This window comes from Symsagittifera roscoffensis, chromosome 1 (genome assembly GCF_963678635.1).
Source record: "Symsagittifera roscoffensis chromosome 1, txSymRosc1.1, whole genome shotgun sequence".
NCBI lineage: Eukaryota > Metazoa > Xenacoelomorpha > Acoela > Convolutidae > Symsagittifera > Symsagittifera roscoffensis.
In genome coordinates this window covers 90,275,034-90,292,819 of record NC_087062.1, presented here as the reverse complement: position 1 = coordinate 90,292,819, position 17,786 = coordinate 90,275,034, and the positions used below count along the sequence as shown (strand labels likewise).

Sequence of the window (17,786 nt, the reverse complement as noted above, 5' to 3'; positions counted from 1 at the left end):
CCTACATTGATTTTTTTTTGCTGGCAAACATCAAAAAACCTTGAACTACTTAAAATTGAGGCGAATATTTTATTATGGTTGGATTGGAACACTTGAAGCGTTGGGGTTGTATTGCACTATCAGTCAATTGGCTTAATTTTGATTTGGAATTTTCAATTGGGGTTTTAGAGCAAATTATCAAAAACTAGTAAATTTTGCGTAAAGGCTGTCCAAAACTGAAATCAAGATAAGATGCCTGTCGTGTTTCAGATAATTAAGTGATCAATATTTGATGATATTTTTTGGAGATGGGTAGACGGAGCTCGAAGAGAAAACCAGCTCCGAAAAAGAAGATTTTGGGAACCCTGGAGACACAATTCACTTGTCCTTTTTGCAACCACACAAACTCATGTGATGTGAAAATGTAAGTTGTTGTGAACTTTAAAACATTTAATCTTACTTGATCCTACATGTTGTTTGGAAATAATTGTTTGATTGTAATAAGATACCGTTTTCTGGCCACAATTTTCACCTATGATCTAAATAATTGGTGATCATGCGTTGGTTAAGTTTCGTAAAATTTCATTCCATGTATGATTAGCTACTTTTGACAGTTTTCATCTGTTTATAAAAGTGGTAAATGTCAGTACGATACGATCATTTTCGACGGTTGATTTTGGAGTTGAGGTCTTGGCTTCGAATCTGTAATATAAAACCAACTACTTATTAGGGGATTACGAGCCACGTCATTCAGTCCTTAATTTATTTCAGGGATCGAATTAGGAATCTTGGATCTATCAAATGCAGAGTGTGCCTAGAAGATTACCAGACTACAATTAACTGTGAGTTTTCTTGATTTTTGGCCATGAACCTTCGCGAAAAGTAAAAATTTGATCTCCTCTTTTGTTCGTCTTAGATTTAGAGAATGAAAAGGATAGCCGTTTGCTATGCAGGTAGCACGGAATGTTCCAACCAAACTGGTTTAAGAAAAGAGTTTCAAAATTGTTTTTTTTTGTCAAAATTTCCTGATACTTTTTTAGAACGGGCGATTGAAGTACGTAAAGAATCAGAAAATGCTAAAATCAATTGTGATAATAGCTAAATTAAATTTAATTTGGTTTGCAGTAGATGACCCTTGGAGGTCAGCCTCTGATCAAGTAGTCTAATTTAGTGTGAAAACCGGAAAATATTCCAAGGAATGTTCCTCCACACGCCAACTTAAAAAAAACAGAAACTAAATCACTAATGAAAAGGCTTTAGTTTGATTCAGAGGCGGATTTAGGAGAGCGGACGCCCCCCCCCCCTCCCCTCAGGGATTTGACCCCCTGCCGACCCAAAGGGTCCCCCTTTGTACTATTTTGAGATATCCATATTTGGTTACTGGCCCTAAAAATTTTCTAAAGGCGCCTTCAGCGCCAATATATACTTAGTTTAAGGGGGGAGCGGGCGCCAAAAAAACGCGATTTTTTTTGTCAACATTTTCTAAAAAGTGCCTAAAAACATCTTTTCTGGCCTGTTTTTCAAAATATTGCCTGCGGCGCAGAAAATTTGACCAAAACAGGCAGGATCTTTTTAGTTCTTTGGGAGAGCTCGGAAAATCAATTCGGTCGACCTAAAAAAAATTTACTTGAAAGAGAACTATTTGAGGGCTTCATCTGCCTTATAAAAGCAAGGGAAATGAAAGGAGGGTTGCAGTGGAAGTAGCACATGATTTTACGACATTAGTCTTGAGAAAATTACCTAAAAGTTTTAAAATTGGTGTCGTTTTTTGTGCGTGGTGATTAGAAAATTATACAAACGCGTAGAAAGTTAGTGAATTAGGCGTAATCGACAACATTTGTCTTCAAAAACTGAATGACGAGCCAAAAAACGGCCAATTGAAAAGAAGTTTGTTTTCTAGTTTCTTGCACAAAATTTACCGTTGCGATAACCAATGTTATTGCAATCGCGTGCTAGACTTTCCCCATAAATAACTTTGTTCACGGGATTCATCTGTACTCCTGGTAGTACCTTGGTTCATCATGAGTTCAAGTTTCTTAATATATCCTGCACGCGTAGCCTGAAGGTAACGAATACGCTCGGGACGGTAAAGATCCTGGGTTCCAATGTGATCAGGACTTGTTCTGTTTTAAACGGGAATTTTTCAAATAAAATTGTTGGCCTAATGTATGTCAATTTTGTTTTGTTGGCTTAGTTGACACATTTTTGAATGTTTTTTTTTGCTGTACCCAATTTTAGTGTACTTGATTTATTTTTTTTCCCTGTAGTTTGTAGTTTTTTTTCTTTTAGTGTAGTAGCATTCTTATAATCAGGCCGAATCGAAATTTTATTTTCATTTTTATTACTTTTTTTTGTCTGTTTTCTCTTTAATCGGTTGCGGCATCTTATTGCGTGGTTTGATGTGGAAAAAAGTTTCGTATGCGTTGGTGTTCTGAGGGGAAGAGGTGTTTTTAATATTGTTTCAGAAGTGTTTGCACTTTTTTCGACACAAAGGGGTTCTGGTTCTGCTGAGGTATTTTCGGTTATGTTACCGCGTGGTAAGTTTTTTATGACTATGATGCTTAATTCGCGTTCTGTTAACTGGGTAAGTTTTTTGAAAACAATCTTCATTCATTTTGATAGATCCAGTTCTATGCATCGTTATTAGCGTTGCGATAAGCAATGATATTGCAATCGGGCAGTAGACATTTTTTCCGGAAAGCAATTTTGTCCACAAGATCACATCTAGAAAATCTGTTCCAGTGGATTTTCACTTTTAGATGTAAATATCATTTTTCATCATCTGATACTAGTTCTCATCAACCCAATTTGAAAGTTCTCTAATTGAAAGATCTGTAATTTGTCATTTTACCACGTCTGACTTTGAATAACTTTTTTTTCGGCTAAATAAGAGATGGCCAAGTATGTGGCTCCAAGTTTAAGTTTTCGAATGTTCAATTTCAACTCCACTTGTAACTTTTTGGACGAATTTTATTACATTTAAACACGAAAAAAAAACATTTTCGTGAAACGATTTTTTTTGGTTTTCTTTCTTCAACGGCAACAATGTTACTTAAGCATGACAATATAGTTTTTTCTTCAACGGCAACAACGCTAGCAGTCCTCTTTGATAGTTCTTGAGTCTCTTGCTGTTTTTTTTCTTGTACTTGTTGTATCGCAAGTGTTACGAAGCTCAGATTCGCCTCTGTATTGTAATTTATTTTAACAAAATCCTATTTTTTGCTGGGGAAGCATTAAATGAAAATTCCATTTTAGTAACTTTTTTAGTAAGAACTTTTTTATTAAGAAGTTTTTTCAGCCTAAAAGACCAAGTGAAATTTAAATTTCCATGAAACGAAGGTTACTTGATCGCATGTACTCACTCAAAATTGAACTAAAACCTAAGAAGTTGGTGTTTTTCTCGAAACGGGGACAGCTTTTTGAGAAAAGGTTTTAAGGTCGTTCGAAACTCTTGGAAGGGGCTTCAATATGATTGATCTTTCGACCTCGACCATTGCAATGATTATTGTGGTTCCTTTTTTTGCGTGGAGAAAAAAAAAGACTGAAAGACGACCAAATACAAAGTTTCTACCCATTTTCAATCGTCTGAACAAAAAGACAAGGTCTTCTTTGAACAAAATTGCTTCTGTTGATAATGCAATTTTTCAGAAAACGTTTTTGGTTAAAATGTGATGAATATTTTCCCATAAGCATGGTTATGCTACGACTTCTCTAGCCGTAGTCGCTCATTTTATTGCAACGTTTCAAAACTGTTTTTCTTGGGATATTTGAACAGCATGAGCTATATTGGCATAAAATAACAACGATAGCCGGTTACTGTGGAAGTAGCACAATGTTCCGACCATAGTCTTTAAAAACCTACCAAGAATTTGTTTTGGAATTAGTGTAGCTTTTTCTGCTTCGTGTGATAAAAGGATCTGACGTACAAGTATAATATAAGCATGTTAGACAGTCATAGTAACATAGGCAAACTGGACAATAGTTTTTGAAGAAAAATGATTGGAAAAACAAAAACATAAAGAACTTCAATTTTTTTTCAATTTTTGCTGAAATTTTATGAATTTTTGAAGAATTTGATTACCAAAATGTCTTTAAACATCTCCACAAACTAATTTTCTTTGAGGAAAGTTAAAGTAAAGCATTACTAACCTATTGTAAACGGCCTAAATTAAGTGTAAATAAGCCTGCTCGCTGACTTTCGTCTCTCGAAGTTAGACGAAAAATCAAAAATTTCAAACCGGTTTTTCTCGACACTAGAAATTTTTTTTGGAATTTTTAAATGTTCAAATCATGACCGAAAAAGCTTTAGTATGATATATCACTCAACCCAGTCCGATGATTATTTGATACCTGATTTTGCGTGAGAAAAAACTTAACTAAAACACACCCGAATACTAAGTTCCTCCCCATATTCAACCTAAAATTTTCAGCCTAAAAGACCAAGTGAAATTTAAATTTCCATGAAACGAAGGTTACTTGATCGCCTGTACTCACTCAAAATTGAACTAAAACCTAGGAAATTGGTGTTTTTCTCAAAACGGGGACAGCTTTTTGAGAAAAGTTTTAAGGTCGTTCGAAACTCTTGGAAGGGGCTTCAATATGATTGATCTTTCGACCTCGACCATTGCAATGGTTATTGTGGTTCCTGATTTTGCGTGGAGAAAAAAAGAAAATACTGAAAGACGACCAAATACGAAGTTTCTACCCATTTTCAATCGTCTGAACAAAAAGACAAGGTCTTCTTTGAACAAAATTGCTTCTGTTGATAATGCAATTTTTCAGAAAACGTTTTTGGTTAAAATGTGATGAATATTTTCCCATAAGCATGGTTATGCTACGACTTCTCTAGCCGTAGTCGCTCATTTTTTTGCAACGTTTCAAAACTGTTTTTCTTGGGATATTTGAACAGCATGAGCTATATTGGCATAAAATAACAACGATAGCCGGTTACTGTGGAAGTAGCACAATGTTCCGACCATAGTCTTTAAAAACCTACCAAGAATTTGTTTTGGAATTAGTGTAGCTTTTTCTGCTTCGTGTGATAAAAGGATCTGACGTACAAGTATAATATAAGCATGTTAGACAGTCATAGTAACATAGGCAAACTGGACAATAGTTTTTGAAGAAAAATGATTGGAAAAACAAAAACATAAAGAACTTCAATTTTTTTTCAATTTTTGCTGAAATTTTATGAATTTTTGAAGAATTTGATTACCAAAATGTCTTTAAACATCTCCACAAACTAATTTTCTTTGAGGAAAGTTAAAGTAAAGCATTACTAACCTATTGTAAACGGCCTAAATTAAGTGTAAATAAGCCTGCTCGCTGACTTTCGTCTCTCGAAGTTAGACGAAAAATCAAAAATTTCAAACCGGTTTTTCTCGACACTAGAAATTTTTTTTGGAATTTTTAAATGTTCAAATCATGACCGAAAAAGCTTTAGTATGATATATCACTCAACCCAGTCCGATGATTATTTGATACCTGATTTTGCGTGAGAAAAAACTTAACTAAAACACACCCGAATACTAAGTTCCTCCCCATATTCAACCTAAAATTTTCAGCCTAAAAGACCAAGTGAAATTTAAATTTCCATGAAACGAAGGTTACTTGATCGCCTGTACTCACTCAAAATTGAACTAAAACCTAGGAAATTGGTGTTTTTCTCAAAACGGGGACAGCTTTTTGAGAAAAGTTTTAAGGTCGTTCGAAACTCTTGGAAGGGGCTTCAATATGATTGATCTTTCGACCTCGACCATTGCAATGGTTATTGTGGTTCCTGATTTTGCGTGGAGAAAAAAAGCAAATACTGAAAGACGACCAAATACGAAGTTTCTACCCATTTTCAATCGTCTGAACAAAAAGACAAGGTCTTCTTTGAACAAAATTGCTTCTGTTGATAATGCAATTTTTCAGAAAACGTTTTTGGTTAAAATGTGATGAATATTTTCCCATAAGCATGGTTATGCTACGACTTCTCTAGCCGTAGTCGCTCATTTTATTGCAACGTTTCAAAACTGTTTTTCTTGGGATATTTGAACAGCATGAGCTATATTGGCATAAAATAACAACGATAGCCGGTTACTGTGGAAGTAGCACAATGTTCCGACCATAGTCTTTAAAAACCTACCAAGAATTTGTTTTGGAATTAGTGTAGCTTTTTCTGCTTCGTGTGATAAAAGGATCTGACGTACAAGTATAATATAAGCATGTTAGACAGTCATAGTAACATAGGCAAACTGGACAATAGTTTTTGAAGAAAAATGATTGGAAAAACAAAAACATAAAGAACTTCAATTTTTTTTCAATTTTTGCTGAAATTTTATGAATTTTTGAAGAATTTGATTACCAAAATGTCTTTAAACATCTCCACAAACTAATTTTCTTTGAGGAAAGTTAAAGTAAAGCATTACTAACCTATTGTAAACGGCCTAAATTAAGTGTAAATAAGCCTGCTCGCTGACTTTCGTCTCTCGAAGTTAGACGAAAAATCAAAAATTTCAAACCGGTTTTTCTCGACACTAGAAATTTTTTTTGGAATTTTTAAATGTTCAAATCATGACCGAAAAAGCTTTAGTATGATATATCACTCAACCCAGTCCGATGATTATTTGATACCTGATTTTGCGTGAGAAAAAACTTAACTAAAACACACCCGAATACTAAGTTCCTCCCCATATTCAACCTAAAATTTTCAGCCTAAAAGTAGCTATATTGGCATAAAATAACAACGATAGCCGGTTACTGTGGAAGTAGCACAATGTTCCGACCATAGTCTTTAAAAACCTACCAAGAATTTGTTTTGGAATTAGTGTAGCTTTTTCTGCTTCGTGTGATAAAAGGATCTGACGTAAAAGTATTATATAAGCATGTTAGACAGTCATAGTAACATAGGCAAACTGGACAATAGTTTTTGAAGAAAATGATTAGAAAAACAAAAACATAAACAACTTCAATTTTTTTTCTTCAATTTTTGCTGAAATTTTATGAATTTTTGAAGAATTTGATTACCAAAATATCTTTAAACATCTCCACAAACTAATTTTCTTTGAGGAAAGTTAAAGTAAAGCATTACTAACCTATTGTAAACGGCATAAATTAAGTGTAAATAAGCCTGCTCGCTGACTTTCGTCTCTCGAAGTTAGACGAAAAATCAAAAATTTCAAACCAGTTTTTCACGACACTAGAAAATTTTTTTTGGAATTTTTAAATATTCAAATCATGACCGAGAGAGCTTTAATATGATATATCACTCAACCCAGTCCGATGATTATTTGATACCTGATTTTGCGTGACAAAAAACTTAACTAAAACACACCCGAATACTAAGTTCCTCCCCATATTCAATGGTCGAAGAAAAATGCATTCCTTTTTGCGGCCTAGTATGTATTAGGTAAGAGTAGGTGGCTCTGACCAAATGGTTTTGTAGTTAAGTGTTTGACTATGAAGTCATAGGGCGTTGGTTTGATCTCTGATGTTCAAATTTTTTTATGGCTTATATTTTTTTTTTTGCTGGTTCATGCGTTGTTTATCTTCACCTTTGTGTAAATCAGCTTTTGATGTGCGATCTTTATGTTGTGTGATTTTTCAGACCTCTCGGAACCCGCAGATGTTTACTCGGATTGGATCGATGCATGCGAAGAGGCCAACAACTAGAAAAAACTGCCATCATATCGATCACTTTTTCCAGCCTAATGTGCCATGTCTGAAGTTAAGTCGGCTCAGTGGAAAGAATTTCAAAAGTTGTTTCTACCTAATTTATCATGCGACGATTGTACAATTTGGTCTCGAGCTTTGATTGCTGTAATAGAAATTTGTTTTTGGTCTCATTTTGTTGTGTTTTATCTACTAGTCTTTGATTTTCTAAAGAAATTTATAATAAAAGTATTGTTTTATTTTCTGAAAGCCCGTTCAGGTGAAGGAAAAATTGAGAAAAATGATGAAGAAATTTAAAAAACCCAAAATTACGAATCTATCTCTCACTTTAATCCCTTCAATAACTGGCTGAAGCGCGTTTTATTTCAGCTAATACTGTTTTGTTATGTGTTCTGGTTTTTAGATTTAGTTATGAACCCTAATTTAAGCAATAGTAAAACTGCAGTGCATTACCTTTTCATTCCAATCGGAACCGAAGTTTCAGCCAAATTCAGAGGGGCTTTTTGTGAAGCCAAGGTATCCGAATGTACGCAAAAACTGAAATATAAAGCTTACATCAGCTCAACGAACGAGTATGTCACATGTGAAATTGAAGACATAGAACTAGTGAAGCCGCCTTTGCTAACTTCATTTGTTCTTCCAAATTATATCGAAGACCATGAAGTTTGTCCTGTTGATTCAATTGTCAAAGTGAAATCATCGGGCTTAGATGGTGTGGTGAAAAAACTAATAGATGCTTCAATGTACACAGTTATTTTTGACGATGCTGACCAATCGCAATTTAAACGTAAAGCAATCAAGTTAAAAGGTCAAAAGTATTTCAAGGATGAAGAAAACTTGAACACGATGCCCCTGATTAAGCCCGAAAACTTCAGCAGTCCTGCGGTTCTCAATGTTAGCTGCAGTTCTTCAACTGGAGAAGAAAGCGTCGAAGGAACACCGCGGCCTCAATCCAGAAGGTCAAGAGGCCAAAAGGATTCGGATGATTTGGTGGGACCGATGCTGGCAACCTTTTGCTCCACTTCGGAAAGTGAGTCATGCTTGGACGAAGAGGACGAGAATTTTAATGCAGTATCGGTTGCCTATGTCAGGCAGTGGATATTTGACCATCTAGATCAGGTGTGTTTCTAATATTTTGAAGACTCGCAGCAAAACTTTTCTTTTCTATTGGAGGTAATTTTTAAATGTTGCTCTGTGAGTGCACATCATAACAAGGATAGCCGGTTTTTGTGCAAGTAGCACAGAATGTTCCGACCAGAGTCTTATAAAATACAAAAAAAAAAGTTTTTTTTTTCAAGTAAGTGTTTTTTTTCTGCGTGTATGATGAAAAGATCTGAAAAAATAGAACTTTGGCATATTTGACATTGATAGTAAATAGGGAAATTGGGAAACAGTTTTTGTAGAAAAATGACTAGAAAAAGGAAAAAAAAAACGTTCAAAAAATTCAATACTAATCTAGTAAAACTAAGTTTCCATGCCTTAAATTAAGCATAAATAAGCTTTTGTAAGCCTGCTTAGCCTCTTCTTGTTTGCTTGAAATTAGACCAAAAATCAAAAAATTCAAACGGTTTTTTCTCGACGCTGAAAATTTTTTTTCAAAATGTTTTTATCGTTCGAATGGCGAATGAAACATTTTAATATGATAGATCAATCAACCCAGTCCGATGGTTTTTTGTGGTACTTGATTTTGCGTGAAGAACAAAAAAAGAAAATAAGCTATTGCAATTAATAACTACCTGACTAATTAGCTCGAAATTAGCCCAAAAATCATAAACTTTGAACCGGTTTTTCTCGACACTGTGAAAAGTTTTTCGAAGTTTTTAGATGTCATTTGAATTACGACTGAAAGGGCCTTAATATGATATATCACTCAACCCTGCCCGATGATTATTTGTGGTAGCTGATTTTGCGTGGAAAACTATAAAAAACTAAAGCTAGCTTTTTAGCTTTAAGGTATCATGGATTTGTAGCGTAGAGGTAGGGAAGGAGACCCGCAACAAAATAAGAGGGTTCGAACCTGGGCAGTGTCGGATGTTTTAAATGAACTTTTAAAAACGGGTTGAATATTGAAACGTACGTTGTGTGACTTGTGTTGCTACGTGGCCCTTAATTTTTAATTTAATATTATAGGTAGTTTGGATTGAAAAGAACAAGGGGCTCAACTTTCCAGGCCTTGTCATTGATCCCTGGGAAGCCGACAAGAAACGAGACGCCGACAATCACGTTGTCGTACGGTCATTCCGAGACAATCGACTCCACAGCATACCATTCAAGTACGTAGAGGACTTCGACCGAAGCATGCGTTCGGATAAACCTCAATTACAAGCGGCCATTGATCAAGCGAATGCATATCTTGTAGACAATGTGTTACCAAAAGGCTGGATTATAACTTACTGGCAGATATACAGAGATATCGTCGAGTATCTACAGGACGATAAAGTTCCTCAACTTGTAACTTCGGGTCAGTTTTCAATCGAAATCGGTCGTCTCTTGTTTGCAGTTTGGCGACTCGGAGGCTTTGAGATAGTGACGCAACTGAAGTCGTGGCCGAGCGTATACAAGTGTGTGTCTAGAACGAGTCAAAACTGGGACACGAGTCCGTCAACTGTGTTCCTTTCTAAAATGAAGTCAGAATACAAGAAGTACCTCTTGAAGTATGAGCCAGTGTTTGAGTCTCGGCTGGTGAATAATGAGGATAACCCCCTTCCTCCCATCTTCAGGCCGGACAAAAGTCAGGTGAAGGGCAAAAGTGCCACCGAGTTGGAGATAAAAACAGAACCAATAAGCGCAGTGTCTGCTTCCATGTCAGACGTCTTAGCTGACGTGCAGAATGTGTCCTTAAGAAGGTGAGATTGATTTTAATTGTCAATGAACGTAGTGAAGAAACTCATATAAGTTGTGTTTTTTTCCATATTTCGAAAAGGTCTCGAAGTTTTGCACGCTTAATTTTGATTTTTCGCGGAACACAAAAAATTCCGTGTGACCCAGTGTCATCCATAAAAAAAGTGAATTTCAAAAAATTTTATCGTGATTATGCTTGCGGTAATGAAAAGTTATCAAATCAGAAGATAGACGCTTTTCAAGTTAACATCTAGTTAAGCAAAATCACCTAATCATTCGTCGTAATATGCTCGATTTCTTGAAAGATTCAAATTTCACGTATGGTTGCTATTACTGTTTTAACTATCCATGCTGTTTTAACTGTTGGAGATATTTAATTGTAGAACCGTTGAATGTCTCCTTATTTTCCACAGCAACGTCTCTTCTTCTGATTTTAACCTTTTTTTGTTTAAAGTCAGTTATCTCTTCTTGTAATCTAGAAACTTAGCAGCTCTGATTTTATTTTTAGCGCTTAAAAATGTATTCGGCTCAAATGGTTTCGGCCAAGATAAGCGGTTTAGGGTTAGAATTGTTGTTACTTTTTCGTGTTTATCACGCGGAAGCAAAGATCGGAGCGTTGTCTTAAATTATCTCAAAGGTTTTTTCACTCGCTTGATTCATCAGCCTAGATGAAAACATTGAATGAGAATAAACCAGCCGAATTATAAGTCAGACGAAACGCACAGACTATTAGAACTTACCGTAAGATATTGTTCCGACCATTGAAAATGGGGAAGAACTTTGTATTCGGGTGGGTTTTCGTTTATTCTTTTATTTTGTTTTCCATGCAAAATAGGGTACCAAAAATAATTATCGGTCCGGTTTGATTGATTCATCTTTTTGAAGCCTTTTCAGTCGTAATTCGAACGTTTAAAAATTCTCTGAGTGTCGAGAAAAACCGGTTTGAAATTTTTCATTTATTGTCGGTTTTGGAGCGAGTAAAGCGATCAAGTAACGTTCGTTATATATAAAAATTACCAATTTAGGCTGAAAATTACTTGATTCAGCGACGTACAACAAAAGACACTATTTGCAAGAATAAAAGTTTTTTTTTCTCAAGACTGTTGTCCCATCATTCTGTGCTAATTGCACAGCAGCCGGCTATCCTTGTTTCTCTTAGTATCTGGTAGCTGGTTTTCACTTCAGCTGGTTTGTATATCACCGAAAACAAATTTCGAATTAAAATTTCTCGTTAAAGTTTCTAGTTACATTTACCAGTTGCAAAATTAAATATTGATTGTTGTTTCAGAGTCGACGATACAGTTCATGTTAATTTCGAAGACGGCAAAATCTACCCGGCAAAAATTTTGAAAGTTGATACAACCAGGTCAATTGAATCTGGAATTTACTACATTCACTATAGAAATTGGAATTCTCGCCACGACCAGTGGATTTCTGAAGACATGATTGCCGATTCCACCAACTTAGACGAAAGTTTATTGAACGAAGTCAAGAAGGAATCTCGCAGAGAAGCAAATGGGTCTAAAATGTCTCCACAAGGTGGAAAGACGGGCGAATGGCCGAAACTCGCCGATGGTAACGTAATAGGGGTAATGTCGCCCAATGCAGTGGCGCCCGTAGCTTTGGGAAGTTCGGGCTCATCTGCGATTGAAGGGGAGCCAAAATCGTCCCTGAGCAGAATGATTGCCGAGAAAAAGAGTCAAATTCTTCAGTCATCCTCAGATTCAAGTTAGTTGCATCACGATAAGAAAATACGAAACAATATGAATGTATTTCCTTCGCTTAAAACTGATTTTTTGTCATTTAAGAAAAAATAGCCTCTTTGCTCAGTGCCTTTATTTTTGCATTAATAAAACAAGGATAGCCGATCGCTGTACAAGTAGCTCAGATTGTTCCGACCATCTTTTCAGAAAAAAAAAACATTTCTGTTCTTCAGAAGAGTGTCTTTTTTGTACGCCGTGTGATGATACAACTGTACGAATGCGTAGAATTTTAGTAAAGTAGGCATAAACGAATTCAATGGCTTTCAAGAAATAAAATGCACTAAACATTTTGAATAGTTTAAAGATTTTTTTGCCAGTGAAGAGTTAAGTGAAGCTTCCAAAACTAGTTTTCCTTTTAGTGAAATCAAGTTTTTTAGCATAAATTTCTAATTTTCATATATAACCAACGTTACTCGATCGCTTTACTCAGTCGAAAGCAGACGAAAAATGAAAAATTTCACACCGGTTTTTCTCGACACTCGGGGAGAATTTTTTGGGAAGTTTTTAAATGCCGCTCGAATCACGACTGAAAGGGTTTCAATAAGATATATCAAACATAGCCAGTTGACAGTTGGAAAAGAGTAATGAGAGCAAAGAAGCTGAAAAAAACCGACTTGTTTTTAAAAATCTTCATTTTTTGAATTTCGAAGAAAAAATAGATGGCCTTAAAGCTCTTTGAGTTTGTAGAACAATTTATGATGGACACTTTCTGTTAAAATTAAGATTTTGAGAAAACTGGATCAATAGGTAAAACTTTCATTTAGCTGGGAAATCCGATAATTAATTTCCATTTTCGAACAATTTATGATGGACACTTTCTGTTAAAATTAAGATTTTGAGAAAACTGGATCAATAGGTAAAACTTTCATTTAGCTGGGAAATCTGATAATTAATTTCCATTTTCGAAATTAGAACTCGATCACGTTTTTCGTGACCTTTACAATTTTGGTATTCGATAGTTGAGTTTTCTTTCCTTTTAACAATAGAATTGCACTGATTTTAAAAAGAAATCACAAGTCAAACCGCGAAAAATCAAAACTGCGTGAACAAATTTTAAGACTTTTTCCTGAAAAAATCAAGAAAAAAATTGATGGAAATATTTTAATGTCGATCGAATCACGAATTGAAGGGCTCTAAGATGATGACCCTGTTTGATGTTTATTTGTGATTACTGATATTGCGTGAAAAACAAAAACAAGTTGAAAAAAAGTAAAAAACTAAAACACCCCAATACAAAGTTCTCCCTATTCTCAATGGTAGGACCAACAAGTATGTTTTTAGGCGCTAGAACACCAGATGGAATTGGAGCAGTCAAATCGAAGTCTCCAATTTTACCCCTAGGCAGCGAGCTGTCAGGAAAACGATCTCGCAGCGTTTCGTCGAGCTCGGACGAAGATTCGGCAGCAAAAGTTGTAAGGACTCCTCGGAAATTACGAAGAAAAGCAAATTCTCGCAGCAGTTTGAACGAATCCCCTCAATTCAATGCTACGCTTGATGAAGAGCAAACAAGTTGGGGAAAAAATCCCGAAAAAGTTTGCAGTCGCAAACGAACTGTATCAACCGCAGAAGTATCAAACAAGGAATATTTGACTGAGTTTGCGAACCAAAGAACTGTGGGGCGATCACCACCTAAAAGGAGAAGAGTTGTGAAACGGAGCTCCCTGTCCGAAAGTGGCAAGCAATCTAAAGGATTCTCAGCTTCGCCCAAAAAGTTTTTGCGGAGTGTGAGTCAAACTCAATGTGCGGATGAATCAGCGGCAGATTTGGATGGCGAAACAGCTGATCTTTTAAGGAAGCAAGAGGATAATGACGTTGAATGTGAGACAATTGATGTAGAATGTGAGACGAATGACGAAGGATTTAGCGCAGACGAAGAATGCGAAAGTGATGATACAATCGACATGAATAAAATCCAAGACCAAAATTTGGACGAATTTCAAAATCATGAACAAAATCTATCCGCTGAAATTTCTTCAAAACCGACAGATTTGAATCCTGGATTTGGATTAGAAACAGTATCTCCTCTTAAAGAGAAAAATGGGGGAAAAGAATCGTATAATTACTGTGTTACTCAAGAAGAGTGGAATAATTTTGATACTTCGAAAAGTAGTCCAATTTTGCCCGAAGTTACAATTGATACAAATTTAGTTGCAAAAGCGAATTTAAGTATGGATTCAACGGATGATACAGTACCTTTCTCGTCACCGGCGGCCGCTGAAAATGTGACTAGTCCAGTTAAGAAAAGATCAGATTGTGGTAGGAACGATCAATATGGCGGAACACCTGGAGTGCCTGGAAGAAAAATGAAACGGAATGGGAAAAGCGGACAGTTTAGACACGGATTCTTCATCTCAGATGCAGAAGATAGCGGAACAGAAGAAGGTACGAAAGATTTCAAGTTGTTTGAAGAGGAAGAAAAATATCTGCAGACGTATCTGAACTCAATTTACAAAATAGAAAATGAGTGTGAGAAGTTAATGGACGTTAGCGTGCTAGATGAAATAGCGGATGTGGATGAGAGAATTTTACTGGCTGAGCAGCAAATGAATTTGATTCAAAAGAGGTACAAACAATTGTACCGGGAAATGGAAAAGTTGGATAATTTAAAGCGACGAATCAGAAGGAAAAAGAAAACTCAGCAGAACTCTTTCACTGACCACGCTAATAAATCGAAGCTCGTGTCGGCTACTAAACAAAAGGCGCCGACGATAAAAGAGGAGAGTGGCACTTCTGTAGTTATGGAGGCTAAAGCTGAGAAGGCTAGCGAAGTGGGAACTAACTGGAAGATTGAAAATGAAGTGAAAAGAGAATCTCCGGATCTGGGTTCACCGAGTGGCTGAATCACAAAATAAAACTAATGGATTAATTAGTTTTTTTTTAAATTTTAGTCAGAAAATTTTTTATTGATCAAAGCTTTCAACACGTTTTTCGAAATCAATAGGGGTAATAGTGGGTTCTCGAATTTAAAGTTTTTTTTTGAATGATTAGAGAGCTAAAGCGATCTGATTTTGCGAACCCTCTCAAAAAAAAACTGACTCATGCCCGTGAAAGTTTTCTTCAAGAAAAAAAGCACCAAAAAGCCGTTGTTACATGGAAGGGCCTCGAGTTGTTCGATTTAAAAAAAAACTATCGCTTTTTCTATATTTTAAGTGATTCGAAGAACGGCTTAACTTCGGCGTCTAAGTTTTCCCTGGGCATTGTTTGCTTAAAAATGTTTTCGTTTCTAATATAGTCGGTTATTCCGGGCTTGCAGCTCTTAAGCTAATTCAGATTATTCAAAATTTTTACCTAATAAACAGTTTAGTCGACTTGAATTTTTTTTAATCAAAAAAAGTTTCAAGTTTTATTTTTTCAATTTATGTGGTTGATAGCAGGTTGTCGGCACAGCAATGGGCTATGGTTAATGTTTCGATTATTGAGAATTTAGAGAAAATTTGAATTCGGGTGTTTTCTTTTTTTCTTCTTTTTTGGTTTTCCGAAAAATCCGGTACGTACCACATAATCATTGGAATGGGTCGAGTTATATATCATATAAACCCCTTTTAATCGTGAATTGAAGGACGATTCAAAACGCCCCGATGTCAAGAGAAACTGGTTTGACTTTTAAAATTTTTTTGTCAAATTCCGGACGAGTAAAGTGATCGAGTAACATTCGTTATATGATAACTGGTTCATAAGACAAAGAAAAGATGTTTTACTACAAGTAAAACTAGATTTGGAAGCTAAATTTAGCGCTTCTGAGGCAATAAAAATTTACTGAAAACTTAATGAAGTCATTTGTTGACAGTTATGTCCAATTCACTAACTTGTATTGTTACCTCATCAGACCAAATTGAAGAGAAAAAAACCACTTTTGTAGTTTTATGGATGTGGTGGACCATCTGTGCTTCCTAATTTCCTGTTACTGATTTATACTCAGATGAATTAAGTATAAAAACATCAGTAAGATAGAGTGGACAGCTAAGGAACCAGGTCTGTCTTGAACTTGAATAAAATCAGTTAACGTACAACAGATAAGAAGTTTCAGCTACAAAAGTAATCAGGCTGAAGGCAACGAAAAAAAAGATCTAGCAAAATGGGGAAAGATCACTTGAAAGTTGGTATGTTTGTAGGAATGGAGAATTTCACGCTCTATGGCTGACTGTGTCAATTTCGGAAAAATTCAAAATTGTCATTTTTCAAGTAGTATTTAGGTGAATTTCGTTTCAGGTAGAAGTTGTTGTTTTAAATAAATTTTAAGTTCTGAAAATATTTATACATTCAAATAAATTTTTTCAGAACTTATTACCCTTGCGATAAGCAAGGGTATTGCAATTTGGTACAGGACTTTTTGTTTTCCCCTAAATAAGTTAAGGCACAGGATCTCCACTTCTAGAGGATCTCTTCTGACATGCTCGTTTTCCTTTAAATTCAAATAAAAGTACTAAGTAGTTACAAGTAGTTACTTAATTAGTAATTAGTTCAAGCCCGTTTCAGATAAAAAAAATAATATTTTGAAAAAATTAAGTTTCTCTCGGTTCATTTTCCGTTTTTTAAAACGCATTCTTCATCTGGTTTACCATTACTTTTCTATTAGCTTACTTTTTGAAGCATGGGTTTTGTTCCAGTTTTTTACCGTGACTGAAACTTACAACTTTATAAATTTACCACGTCTGATTTTGAGTTTGTTTTCATTTTTTAATTTTTTTAAATATTCAAACAGCTTCAGTTTATGTTATATCGACTTAGTCAACCTATTTTGCGTAATTTTGAGGGCAAAATGTATCTGTTTGGGATTATGTGTTTCAGTTGGAATGGGTCTTGAAAACTTCAAATTTTTTGTGACAACAGTTTTGTTTTCGGCTCAACAGGATTCGACCCATAGTTTTTCGCATTTTTTGCCGCTCGGTAATTGTTTTCCATTTTTAATGGCTGTTTCTGAACTTCATACGATACAAATATGAGGTTTTTGTAGCTGTAATTTTTCATTTGTCAAGTTATTTTTTCTAGTACTTTTTCCCTCAATTTTTCAGAACTTTATTTTTGACTTTGTCTTTTTTTCATTCACTATTTTTAACGCAATGTCCGTTTTGCATCGCAAGTGTAGTGAAGCTCCGCTTTGCCTCTGTGTTGAAAGTTTTGTAAATGATTTATGAAGTCTGATTTTGAAAAATTTTTTGTTTCGTTTTTTCTTAACGTTTTCGGCTTACGATATAGCGGTTTATTCGATGTATTTTGCATTGTTTCGGGAGCAAAAATTGTCTCATGTGTTTCTGTATTTCAGTGCAGACGGGTCGTAAAAACTTTTAAAACTTAAAAACCTCAAATTTTGTTTTCTGCTGAACAAGGGTTTTTCAAATTTTGTCGCCTTTGTGGCAACTCTGTAGATGATTCCCACTTTTTCAAATATGTTTCTAAGCATCGTCTAATATAAAATTGAAATAGTTGTAGATTTAGTGTTTTTAGAGTTTTAAAATAACTTTTTCAAGTTATTTTTTTTTGAATAAATTTTTTTGAATAAATCCAACTTTTTTCTTTTTTCCATTATTGGTTCTTTACCCTTGCGAT

At 35.2% G+C, this 17,786-nt stretch overlaps 2 protein-coding genes across 2 annotated transcripts; both read left to right on the top strand.

The window, feature by feature from the left end:
- Positions 1 to 253: 253 nt before the first annotated feature.
- LOC134857204 (transcription elongation factor 1 homolog) lies at positions 254 to 7,876 on the top strand. The gene is made up of 3 exons (XM_063873581.1): positions 254 to 403; positions 751 to 821; positions 7,571 to 7,876. Exons 1-3 carry the CDS (start codon positions 288 to 290, stop codon positions 7,633 to 7,635), a joined length of 252 nt encoding a protein of 83 aa, XP_063729651.1. The 5' UTR covers positions 254 to 287; the 3' UTR covers positions 7,636 to 7,876.
- Positions 7,877 to 8,041: 165 nt separating this feature from the next.
- Positions 8,042 to 15,159, top strand: LOC134851954 (AT-rich interactive domain-containing protein 4B-like). The gene is made up of 4 exons (XM_063868232.1): positions 8,042 to 8,754; positions 9,766 to 10,481; positions 11,765 to 12,204; positions 13,521 to 15,159. The coding sequence occupies exons 1-4, from the start codon at positions 8,047 to 8,049 to the stop codon at positions 15,077 to 15,079; spliced, it is 3,423 nt and encodes a 1,140-aa protein (XP_063724302.1). The 5' UTR covers positions 8,042 to 8,046; the 3' UTR covers positions 15,080 to 15,159.
- The last annotated feature ends 2,627 nt before the right edge of the window (positions 15,160 to 17,786 follow it).